This window comes from Parasteatoda tepidariorum, chromosome 8, assembly GCF_982258835.1.
Source record: "Parasteatoda tepidariorum strain Cologne lab strain chromosome 8, Ptep-v5.0, whole genome shotgun sequence".
Taxonomy (NCBI): Eukaryota; Metazoa; Arthropoda; class Arachnida; order Araneae; family Theridiidae; genus Parasteatoda; species Parasteatoda tepidariorum.
In genome coordinates this window covers 20368855-20382657 of record NC_141762.1, presented here as the reverse complement: position 1 = coordinate 20382657, position 13803 = coordinate 20368855, and the positions used below count along the sequence as shown (strand labels likewise).

At 27.5% G+C, this 13803-nt stretch overlaps 1 protein-coding gene across 2 annotated transcripts in view; it reads right to left on the bottom strand.

Annotated features, from left to right (window-relative positions):
- The window catches only part of LOC107448464 (ribonuclease H2 subunit A), a 31648-nt gene that overhangs the window by 13779 nt on the left and 4066 nt on the right, over positions 1-13803 (bottom strand). For both annotated transcript variants that reach the window (XM_016063660.5, XM_071180624.2), the window contains exons 2-5: positions 11098-11169; positions 7439-7565; positions 4560-4647; positions 1225-1362 (exon numbers count right to left, since the gene is read on the bottom strand). In XM_016063660.5, the coding sequence (XP_015919146.3) occupies positions 1225-1362; positions 4560-4647; positions 7439-7565; positions 11098-11169 (425 nt within the window). The remainder of the gene's footprint in view (positions 1-1224; positions 1363-4559; positions 4648-7438; positions 7566-11097; positions 11170-13803) is intronic.

Below are 13803 nucleotides of genomic sequence, written 5' to 3'. Positions count from 1 at the left end.
ATTTATTACTATTTGAACATTTTATTTTAATATATTACTTAAGATAATCATTTAACTTACAAATTAAGTTTATCTTAAGATATTATTTGAACTTTTTTGATTTAAAGAAAATATGCATACATATATATTTTCTTGTTTAAATGCATGTTTGTTTAAAATTGAAATATTTTGCATGTGAAAGAATTTGTGTTGTGAAAATTGCTTGATTTATTATTCATGATATGATAATTTAATTTCATCAATTGATATTTACTTAAATTTCAATAATTTCATTTATAAGGTTATAATTTCATTTATAAGATTAAGGTAATTTCATTTATTTGTTAAAAGTTTGAACTAATGCTCATGAAACATATTATTTTTTAAGAGTTCAATTAATATTATTGCATTATAATCTTTATATAATTAAGAAGGGCTCATATTGTAAAAAGGTAAGATTATATTATTTTTTAAATATTGGTACCTTACATTTGAGAAAAATAACTTTGATTAATATATGAAATGACAAAATTGTTATGAACTAAATGTTCATTGGGGGGAAGTTCGTTAATTATAATTTCTAATACTCAATAGATGGCGCTCTGCGCAGCAATGTAAAAACATTAGTTTCTAATCAGTTTCCTCCATGACACTGTAGCATTATCATCATCCTTCTTGTTATTAAATATATTTTATGTTAAAAGGCGTTTGTTATGATTGAAAACCCCCAGATCAGAGATCATATCACCGTATTTAATATATATCACCTCAGAAAAATTATTCACAAATCATCATTTATTTATCTCCAAAAATAAAATGACTCTGACAGCCATGGAATAAACCTCCATTTAAATGAACTATAAGACAAGTGAATGTTCAGGTTAACGAATATTAAAAAGGGATAAAATATCTACAACATTTCTTGATATTGGAAATATTTTTACATGAAATTTTTGAGAAAAAAAAAGGGTTGATTTACACGAAATTCCAGATAAAGATACAAGATTCAAAATTAGATTTAATTGGAATTTCAAATAATAGATACCAGATTCAGATTGAAGTGAAATTTCAGGTATTTTGGATTAAGAGAGTTCTACAATTTGTTATCTATCAATAAAATTAGTAAAAATTATTTTTTTTGACACATTTATTCAAATAAAAATTAAACTTCACTTAAAAGTGTTTGACAGAAACATATACACTTTGAAAAATAGGATTAGTAATAAAACTCAAATAATCACCTACTTTAGCACATATACTAGCTGCACTAACAATTGGATAGATTGAATCAGCTTTTTTTGCAACAGTAACTTTAATGCCAGGAAACAAATTAGAGAGTTTAGCTTCATATTTGTCTGGTGGCCCCACAGTGTCCACATATATCTTTAAAAAGGGAGAGAAAAAAAACTTTAATTAATAAATTACTTTATATATACATTAAATTATACCGAAATATTTATAACACGTGAATAAAATCAGTTTTTTGAAAATTATATTGGAAAAAGTTGTAACAAAATAATAGTTAGTATAAATAATAAATAATTGTAATAAATTTGAAATTAAATTCAATTGAATTTTTGAAACTTGATAATTAAATTGTTAAAAATATTAGCAGTGGTAACTCATAATATTTGCAGTTTTACTTCTATTTACAGAAAAATACATATTTTAAATAATACTCTATAATTACAGAGATTCCACCATACTTAGGAAGCTACAGGTCCATAGGAAACAGGGCTTAATTTAAATATTCTAAATTATCTTCAAAAATAACATAATTCTACAAAAGTAAAATAATCTTTCACTTTAAATGTTAAAAAGAATAGGAAAGTAAAAGAAAGAGAATTTTCAAAAGAAAAGAAAAAAAAATCTGTGAAACTGCAAAGTTGACCACACTATAAATTCTCTACCTTTTTATCTATTAATATGTATATTTAAAATGATTCTATCTACTGATAGACAAGATAAAGAATTCAAATGAGTTATATTTGAAGGAAAGATTTTTAATTAGAATTGATTCAACAATAAAAAAACAGCAATGTAATTTGACATCTAGAATATTAATAGACTATTATATATTGCTATTGCATTTAATGGACTAAAACTATTTTTTTTTTTCAAATCAATTTACACATTTAAATTAAAAAAAAATTTAATAAATCCTTTTTTTTTATTCTTGTAAGTATAATATATTTCAGTTCTCAAAAACATTAGGCATAGTAACATTTAATATAAATTTTATTTACTTATTATATTTCTTGTAATAAATAATGTATGTAAATCTTTGTTAAGAGTTCAAAAGTTAAACATTAAATTTTAATTTCAAGAAAAAATTAGTAATTCCCCTTCCCCCTAAACAGATTTTTTTATATGGGAAGAACCGTAACAACCTACTAAACTTAACATGCAAACTTAATATGCAAAAGCTAGCATGCATATATTTTTTACTCATTTGAAAGTCTTATTAATATTAAGCTCTATATATTTTAATCAATTACTAATAACTATGTTAATACTCAAAAATTTACAGCCAATTTAAATTAGCATATCAAACATTACTATTCAGATATCACCATATCATCACACCCCCTGTGGCAGAATTTTTTCTGACTTTCTGCGACAAACCTAATTAGAACCAATATCTTTCTGCAAGATATTTTTATCGTTATAAATGTATGTGTAATGAATTTATAATAATAGATGAAATTCGTGTTTATAAAATAAGTCTACATGCATAGAATAAAACTGTAATTTCATAATATAAGTTTACATTTCTTAATAAGTTTAAATTGTTTAAGTATAAATTTGTATAATCTTCGATAATAACGAAAAGTTATAAATGTATAGATCTGCAGACAAAAATGCTTACTAGAGCATAAATAAAGATTACCCAGAACCTGTAATAAGATAGAACTTATAGAAATAGCTAAGAATGGACAATAAGATTAAATTTATAAAACAAGATAACTGAATTTGAAGTATCAGTTTAAAACAGTATGATTTAATGTTTCACTATAGTAGTTATATCAGGTACAGAAACAAATCAGGTGAAAAAATTAATATTGAAGTTGAGTAATCAAAATAATAAAATAATATTGACTATAACCGAATTCTAAAAGCAAAAAAATTAAAGCACTGTTTGTTTCAATTTTTTCTACATCTAATTAATTTTACCTAATTAATTAGATGCGATTAATATTGTACTGACTTATTGAAAGATTTTTTTTAAAAAAAAGGGAGGTAAATAAAACTTTTTTCGTGATCAGATTAAGTTCAGAACGAAAAAAATACACAGCGCTTGTGATTTCGCACTGTATTGTGTAAATATATAGCACTGATTCCACACGAAGTATGCAGAAGCAGTTTCCGACTCAATATGCTCAAGTCTATTCAACATCTTGAAACGAAATAGTCTTTATCAGTACTGAAACATCGGTATTAGAGCCATATTCATTGGATGCGATTCTTTTTGCATGCGTATAAAGTGCTCTGTTCTCATAAAAAAACACAAAGCAAATTACTGCGCCAGCGATAGAGGCCGAAGTTGGCAAATTTCCAAAAATAGCTTAATAAAGGGGAAAAAAATTCTCCCCTTTTTATCCAGTAACTGTTTGTGTTGGAGATTAACGGAGAATTACGAGCGCTTTCTCCTTCCGCGGTACGCTAGAAAAAAAAATATTTAAAACAATTCTGTAAGAAAAAAAGTTTGCAGAACCATTATTGCTTCTGCAGAATTTTTTTGTTTCTGAAGAAAATGATTTTTTTTTGTTGGTAAAACAGCTTCTGTTTCTGCAGAATTTATTTTGAGAACTTTTGTTTGTGGCAAACCAAAAATTTTTATTTCCCAAATAAAAAAAATCTTTCTGCAAGAACTCAGTCGCTTTCTGCGACAATGTCGCTGTGTCGCCGTGTTTCTGCCACGGGGATCACACCACAACTAAATATCGATCCAAGAGGGATTGCATATTATTCATTTGCAAGAAAAGTTTTCTATGATAAATTTACTAAAATAAATTAAGTAAAATCTGAAAAAAAAATTGGTTTTTACAAATATATTTCTGGAAAAACTTTCATTGCTTAAAGTTAGTTTTGACACCACAAATATTAGGAATTATGAATCAAAATGTGAACTTCAGAATGATTAAGCCATAGTCACTCTCAAATAAAAACTAAAATACAATTATTCCAATAATTTACATATTCAATTGACAGAATTTTTCTTGTCGGTAAATAACTCATTAACTATTCTTTAACGTACAGAAAACTTAATTACACCATAAATATATATACATTTTTGTAAAACCCAAAAGAAAAACATAATAATTAAATTTTCAATAAGATTCATTATATCTAGATATTTATGAATTTTTTTTCAGGTAAATACCTAGGGTATTTACCAAAAGTTATAAAAACTTGGGTATTTAACATTTATACTTGTAACTATTTAAAATAAATTACTTATATTAAGAAAAATTTTATCCATAGATCAAACAAAGAAAATGTTGATTTATAAGTTTATTAATATAATCATGTTATACAGGTAATTATAAGGTAATTTTTTTAAAGAGTTAGTCACCAACCTCTGTAACATTTACTCCTAAACTTAAGGCTTTTCTAATCAATGCTATAGCTGAATCATGAGACAAGGCATTGAGATTATATTTTGACCTGAAACATTAATGAACGTTTTAGATTTAAAAAAAAATTAAAATAACTGCTTAAAATTACTTTTATTGAAAGTATTCAACTTAAGCTTTGAAAAGATTTTTTTTCTTCATCTAAATTCATATATCTTTTAGAAATTTGGCAAGAATAAAGGCTCCCATATTCCTACTTTATTAAAATTTCAATTGAATTATCAGGGGTGATTGTGAGCCTAACTCAAACATCCTGAAAATTTCCCGAGTAAAATCATTAATGGCGCTATTCAAAAAAATAAATGTCTTCATAAATTTAAATCATTCACATTTTAAAAACATGAAATTCAAATTAAATTATATGCAGCATAATTTAAACGAATAATTATGTATTAGTTTACTTTTATGTCGAATCACATTTATTATTCTAAGAGAAAAAATATTTACAAATGAAAGATTACAAATATTTAAAAATGAAAGTATAAATTCTAGTTCTAATATTTCTAAATAAAATATACAAGAATTTTTAGACGTAAAAGTGATCAATGATTCCTCTTTTCTAGACCTCTAGATCTTCTTCTTCTAGACCTTGGATCTCCAGAAACTTCCGGATCACGATTAGCGATCAATCCGGAAATCTGGATTTTTTCCGGAGCACAATCATCTCTGCATTATTGAATTTTTTTCCAAGAAGAAAGTTCAAGAATAAGAAAAATTCAGAATATCACAAATCCAGTAACATAAATAAGAAGTCTTTAATATTTTGTGCAATTTGATAAAATGCTGCGAATGTAGGATTTTAGTTATATTTCATATTTATTTAATCAAAAAGGGATATAAAAATTACCAAGTGATGAAGCTCTGTCTATGACTGTCCTAAACTAGAGTTCTGATTAGTGATTGAACCCCCAGTTCAAGCATTGCGCTAACGGACTACAAATAAAACGGTGTACTAAGGCAATTGACTTTTCAGAGTCACGAACTTAATAGGTTGGTGTCATAACCACAAAAACATAGAAGGAAAGGAAAACAAAACTTACTTTTGAAGAATAAAAAGAATTTTTCGCTAGAAATATCTATTCTTTCGCATAAAAATTTTGTATTTTAAAACTTAGGGTGCGTAGTAAAATTTTCCAACAAAAAATAAGTACAAAAAAAAAACATCATAATTAGGATATGCTCACTAACAAATACAATACTTTAAATAATCAAGATAAAACCATTTCATGAACAACTTTAAATATATTCACTATAGAGTTGCTCATTCTAAATTTATAAACACATTAACTAATTATGACGTAATCGATAAATGAAAATTATTTCTACTCAACAAAAATATTTACAAAATCAATATTATTGACCACACTGAAATGATAAATGAAGCAAACTAAGAAAAACTTGTTAATTCTTATCACAAATATATTAGCAAAATTTTTTCCCCAATGAATTAAAAATAAAAATGCAAATAGCAATGAAGCTAAACGTTTTTGGCGGAAGTAAATTGTTAAATGGTTTCTTTATGCACATTTAAAGAATATGACACTAAAATTTTTTTAATCTCAATTTTTATAAAAATCGAATGATGGTGCTGCAGCTTTCCATCATTGTTGCTGCATTTTTATTGGCCGGAAAAATTACACCCAGTTTTCGCACATTAATTTTCTATATATTTTTGATTGACATTAACATAAAATAAATAAAAGTCATAAAGTTATTGCTTTCCTGTACAATATATTTGTATCCTAAATTTAAAGGTACTTAGCTTTAAAACTTATTTTTCTCATTTTACCCTGCTATTAATATATTTTTGATTTTGATTGTTTTCGAAATTAAAACTTGAAAACTAAAAGAGTTGTTTCTTTGTAAAAATGTAATTCTATAATCTATCTCTACTTAAGCTACATTTTAAGATAAGCTTATTTGAATCAATGTCTAACCATTATTAACTATTTTAAAATTATTATTTCTTGGTATAAATTACATTAATATATAAAAAAATGTATAGTTAATAAGATTTGTTAATTGATTTAGACCTTAATGATCAACTTTAATCACAATACTATGCACAATTTGCATTTAATATATTTCAAACTGTTTGGTAAACTATAATATTTAATAATAGTTGGGGTCTCACAAAATTTGTTAATACAATATACCTTCGATTTTAAATGTTATTTTCTTTCTTTCTAAAAAATTATTACTAAGTAAAATTATTTATGTTAACTAATAAATCTAAATAGAATTATATGAGATCTTTCCAACTTTTTATCAATCAAATTTGAATTAAAATAAACACTGAATCATATAAGATTCTGATAAATAATAAATCTGAATCATATAAGATTTTTCAAATGTTAAACTAGATAAAAACTTCTCAGTTCATACTTTTTTTTAAAACTTGTGCCTAAAAATTGCTGACTTTTTTCATAAAAAACTCAAGATGACGGAAAATTTATATAAAAAATCCAAGAAAATAAAAGTACATTATGAAGTTTAAAATATTTTGTACAATTAGTGGATGGCCCCTCAGACTCAAAATCTAGCTTTAAAATAATCTCAATTAATACATGCTTATCTCCATCGAGTCAAATGAGAAAAAGAAAGACACATATTTGGAAGTTATAATTTTCTGTGATTGTTGATGACTCTGGACCCCCATGAAAATAGTTATTTAGTGTATAATAGAAATAGTTATTTAGTTGTAGCACTCATCTATAAATTGAGAAGCACAGGAATGTCATATGCATATTTGTGCTAAAGATGATGGCACTGCACCACTAAAGAAATGAAATATTACTGAAATTACTGGTTTAAATATTTACCTCTTTAACATGTTGTTACTAATAACGGTGGGTGAAAGGATTTCCAAAAGCCATCCCATCATATCTTTTGAATCAGATATTATTTCAAATAAGTTTTCTCGCTTCTCTTCTGTCAGAGTTTTTGAATCTGCAAATATTAAAAATAAAATAAAGTAAAAAAAGCATCATAAAAATATAATTTAAATGTTTCATATGAACTGGCAGGGTTCCCACTCTATGATGAGATTGAAATTCAAGGACTTTCCAGGACTTTTCAAGGACCTCAACAAAATTTTCAAGGACCTTAATCTAAGACCAATTTTAAAAATTATTCTCTTCTATTTTACTAGAAGCAACAATGCTTGTTTTGGCAATAATTAATTTCAAATATAATACCTAAATGCTTTGCCTATATAGAGAGAAGAGAGTATATGTATTATGGACTAAAATTTATATTTTTTTAAAAACAACCCTACTGGTTTTACATATTAATTCACAAAATCATTTTCAGCACAATCTGTAACTAATGGTAATGAGGTGATAATGGTGAAATCCTTTAATCCTGTGTATTTCCATGTGAAGGCTGCATGAAAGACAGAGCTAAATCTTAGGTATTCCATATTCCATGACAATTCCATAACCCCCTCCTCTCCTCTATTAAACATCGTTTCTGAAATTATTCATCCATAATTTACACAACCTTCTCTAAATGTTATGCAGCAACAATTCTTTCTGAAAATAAAAATTAGAAGGAACATATCCCATTTTCACCATGTTTAAAAGTATTATTCGTTATGTGTAATCCACAACTGCCAATGAATATGACCTGGTGGGAATATTTCTCTTTTAATTCACACTGAAGGTTCTAATAGAATTTCCAATTGACATAGGGTCCATCCATGGATAATTGAAGTATTTTACAGGGATGAGAGTAGTCAGAAAGTAAAAAAGAGGAAATCCAAAAAACAAAAAAAAAAGAAAGAAAAAAAAATGAAAAAAAAAATATATATAAACAAAAATTTGACAAAAAAGTGCAATTTTTAAACTTGTAAACCATGTGAATATAAATCCCGATATGAGACTTTTAAATCACGTAAATATGAAACTCTACATCAAATTTAAAAAATGCGAAAATAGAAATCATGATTTTTTAATTTTTTGATCACGATGCATAATTTTTAAATCGCGCGATATTACAACCACAAAAACGAATCACGATATTGGATTTTAAGCTCACGTGAATACGAATCGCTACATAGGGCTTTAAAAGCTCGAAAATACAAATCGCGATATTGATTTTTTAAATCTCGTAAGTAAGAATCGCACTGTACAATATTTAAATCGCCTGAATAAGAATCGCAACGTTCAACTTTTAAATCAGGTAAATACGAAAATCGAGATTTGATAATAAAATCGAGATTTTAAAAATGCATAAATACAAAACACGATATTGGATTTTTAAATGTCGTAAATAAGAATCATAATATACGATATTTAAATAGCGTAAATAAGAATCGCAATGTGCAACTTTTAAATCAGGTAAATACGAAAATTGATGATTGATATTAAAATCGCGTGAATAAAAATCGAGATCTGAATTACGAAAATACGAGCTATCCAGCCGACGGATAAAAAATACGGAAAATCTTATTTTCTGTGCGTGAAATCGGAGAAAATAGCTAAAATAAGTAAAAATGCGGAAGGGTTAGCAGCTAGGGCGTAGATTGAATTTTCTGTTTATCTCTGAAAATCGTAAATAAATATAATTATTTTACATCAATGACTGAATTTAAAAAAAAAAAGGGATATTTATTTAAAAAAACGAAACTTTTAGAGAATCGGAGTTTTTGATAAAAAGGCTGAAATTCGAGAGACAAAAAAAATCTCATCCCTGTATAAAGGTCAACCAGTTTTATCCCAAGCAAACGATTTTTAGAGAAACTTCAGAGGGAGGAAAAGGGACTTCAACAATTTCCCTCCGCGGAAAATTAAATTCCTCATAAAACATTTTAACTTGGGCAAAAAAAAATTTCAGCGGAAATTAGCGGGAAAAATGGAAAAATCTGAAAAAAAGCGGAAATCCGCGAATCCGCGGAAGAATCTCATCCCTGATTTTAGAGCTTTTAACCATCATCCATGCATTTGTAAAAAGAGGACAAAATATTTTCTGCAGTTCCATGACCCATAAATTGGGAGGTAAGATACTTAGTGCTCCCATAAATTGGGAGGTAGATACTTAGTCTTTTCGGGCATCGATAAAATCCATTCTTTATAAGCTTGATTATCCATCCATTGGGGATTAAAATAGCACTTCCCAGGCATAACTAGTCTAAACTACATAACACAAATACGAAGCCGTGCCTTCGCGAATACGCTTCACAATAAAGTTTTGAAATGACGCAAACGTAAGAACAAGTGCGGATGGTAAAACGGCAAATTTATTGAAAACTACAAGGTACATATTGTTACGAAATTCGAGAGTATTCCAGTTTCGATAAGAAAAAAGATCTAAGCATATGCGACAGAAGATGAAGCGGAGTCTCGCCTCGAACGCATTGATTGTCTGCTGTGCTATGCGCGCTTGGCAGACACCAAGACGCTAGGCCCGGTTAGAAACGGTGGCGTTAAAAACCACGTGAGTGAGCTCGGGAACAAAACAGAAAGAACGAGAAAGATCCGCGGGTGTTTTATAAAAAGGGCCGCCGGCAGTATTGGACAAATTCAAGGACCTATCAAGTTTTTCAAGGACCTAAGACGTTTTTCAAGTACTTTCAAGGATCTAAATCTAGCAAAAAAAAAATTCAAGGACTTTCAAGGACTCTCAAGGACCGTGGGAACCCTGACTGGCTATGCATTTTACTATTTGGACTAATATCAGAAGTCAAAAACGTTTTTTTTTTTTTAATACGTCCGAGGTTCCATTGTGTGTGTATAAACACACACACACATATATATACAATGTGAACATATGTCAGTAATTAGCAAAAGATACTTTTGTAAAAGAAGAACTAAAGACCATTTTAACTGTAATGCATTCATTTAGCTGTCGCAACTGTGAGAAAACAAGTGATCAAAATGAATTTCAACAGCCAAGCACAGGTTATTATCACACTGCCTGCATTTAGACTAAAAGTAAAATACACTATTAACAACTTATTGAGTCTGCCAGACGTGAAACTTTTTTATAATTTTTTTATTAAAGTTAGAGAAACGAATCTTTAAAATCTTTTCACTTTGAAGTAACAAGGGTACTTTATAAAAGTCTCAATATTGAACAATTATTTATTTGCAATTCTGTGTAAAAGCTTTAATATTTTCAAGATAAAATATGATGTGCTCTATTTAGGTGGATCACTACAGTATGAGTACACTATATAAGTAAGGTGCACAGTTGCTTATTGTTGACATAATTATATAATGTATCCAATCGAGTCTGGCAAGTTTTAAGAACGGGCACCTATTTTTGAGCACTTGAAACATGTCGACTTTTAATTCGATTGGTATTTTTTGAAGCCAAGGATTACTGTTTTATATTTTAATCAAGTAATTTTTTAACGATTCCAAATCTAAGGATAATTTAAATACTGTATCATTGTTCATTTAAATACAGTTAATTGGATTTTAAAAAAAAATCTTTTTTTAAGGACATATCAAATCAACAAGAATAAACTAGTATCCACCTGCTACTCCTTTAGCTTTTAAAGCATCCACTTGAGAGACAGGACAGTAAGCAGCTCCATATACCATTGGACCTAGAAATAAATTTTGCGTTAAATATTGGTTTGCGTTACACTTCAAATATAAATTACATATTGTGTTTTAAAATATTTCTAATATGTAAAGATATGATCTTGTTTGAATTTTAAAAATATTAGTTTAGGTCTAGCTCTTTATTAAAGGAAAATGTTACGAATGCTTAAGAAAACAATTTCAAAAATAAAGAAATCAAATTAAAAAATTAATTAATCACTAATTATATAAACAAATAAATAATACAAAAGGTCACGTGTTAAACTATTGAAAAAAATAATAATTACACAAGATTCTTTTTATGCATTTTCCAACTCAATTAAAATATAAATTGTGTACACTATATCTTTAAGTGCATCATCATATAAAAAAGAAAAATAATAATTTCAAATTTAATAAACACCACCAATCATTTTTTAACTATGTTCATCATAAATTTTTCAGAATCTGTGAAAATGAGATTAATATGAATCATAGTTAATGTACTTAACCATACACTCGATCTTTATAAATATATTTTTTAAATATAATTTCAAATCAATTTCTTATTTTTAATCTTACGTTGTATAGAATTTAAGGAACTTGACAGTTTATATTTCTTCTTTATTGGTATGATTATACTCAATAATACATTTATTTAACATAAATTGCAATGTAGTTAATTAAAGCAAGCATTTCAATTTTATTGCAGTGGTAAATTTCATGGTTTTGTTTAATTACATGTCCTAATTGCAATATGTACTACAGATATATGTCTTTAAATATCACAAATTGAATAAGTATTTTGTAATTTTCATGATTCATTATTTTATCGCAATTCCTGATTTTGATACTTTAAGAATATGGTTACTCTTGATACAAATGTTTTTCTTATAAGCATATTTGTGTTGCAAATGGGCATTAATCCTGATGGAGTTTAAAAAACAAATTAAATCTGCTAATTTAATGCTTTGTTGTTATCTAGGTTATCCCTCACACTATGTTCTGAGGATTTCAAAAAGAATAATCTCCCCCCTTATAAATAACTTTTAAACCCTCACTCTCAACTCCTATTTTTCAAGTCAAGGACACTGACTCTTATCTATTGAAATTTGAGGATAAGGTCAAGGGATGAAGGAGAAAGTGCTGCAGGGGGTGGAAAGGATTAAATTACAAAATGATTTTGTCAAGATAAGGAGGCCACCTGCAACCTCAAAGAATGACCATTAGTTTCCTGTTTGTTGCCTTCAATAAAAAAAAAAAACAGTGCCAGGAAAGTTTTTACCCCACTTTCTCAAAAAGGAAGAGATATTTCTCTTCTTTTATTTTCTCCAGCTAACACATTAGCTTTTGAAAAATAGACATATCACACATTAAACTCTTATCACATAATTGAATTGAAGGAACATTTCATAATTATTTTATTTGCTTTTGCCAAGCACCATACAATGCTTGTTTAAACACTAATTTGAGTTTTTAATGTACAGTACTTGTAATTTCACTAATTATGATCATTGTTGTTGTTGACCCTCAAAAAGCCGATGACAAGAAGTGGAGTAGCGTATAAGTCCTCCTTGGAAAGGCCCAAGCAGTCAAGGATATGTTCTGCAGAGGTCTGCTGGGCTTCACATTTGGAGCAGACTGCATAAGTTTTTCTTCCTTCTAAGTACGAGAGACTATTCGTGTGTCCACTTGCCAATCTGGTAATTGCTGTTTGAGATGCTCTATCACCTATATGAACAAGTGAAGAGCCCAGTTCCTTGGCCAGATTACGATAATTTATTATCAGTAGCCAGATACCAGATTACGATAATTTATTATCAGTAAATAGAATGTTTCTTAGTAATCTATAAGTTACACTAACTATACATAGAAGTGTAATTATTATGTTTAATGTTTTTTTTTATATATATCATTTGTAAAACCTTATATTCATGAATATTAGAATAACTTTTTAATTATTTTATATACTTTTGATACTCAGTTATGTGTCAGCACTCAGTATCAGTTATATTGAGTAATGTTATATTGCTAATTAATGAACAATTTCTTCTTCAATGTTTTTATCACAATGTCTGATTAATTTTTATTTGAGTGCATGGTTAACATATATTGTTGGTTCACATATTTTATGGTCAATGAATTTAATGTATGATCATCTCAAACATAGTGCGTTCTTTGCAACATTTTCAATCAAAATTATGTTGGATTTACTAATTGTTCAATTATTTATTTATTGCTAAAAGCAATCGAATTTTACTTTTGATTCAAATTTTATGTTCTAATTTCTTCCTCTGTGTCATTTTAATTGACAGTTATAAGTAATTGTATGTTGTTTGGCCTTATTTGTTTTTTTCTTTTTCCCTCACTTTAGTTGCGACATTATATATTTGAGATTCATATATTACAATTTTTTTAAAACTTTTACTGATGTTTCCAATTTGTTGTCCCTAACAATATTTGCTCACCATATAATCACTTGTTATTAGTTTTGATTTACAATGTTTATTTTTTGTGTTTTTAAGAACTGTTATTACTGTTTATGTATTTTTTCTTTCCAGTGTGGGGAAGATGCAATTTGCGATATTTGAATATATCAGAGTTTTTGCCTGTAACAATTGTCGTCTGCAATTCAGAGCTGTGTACAGAAATGGGTG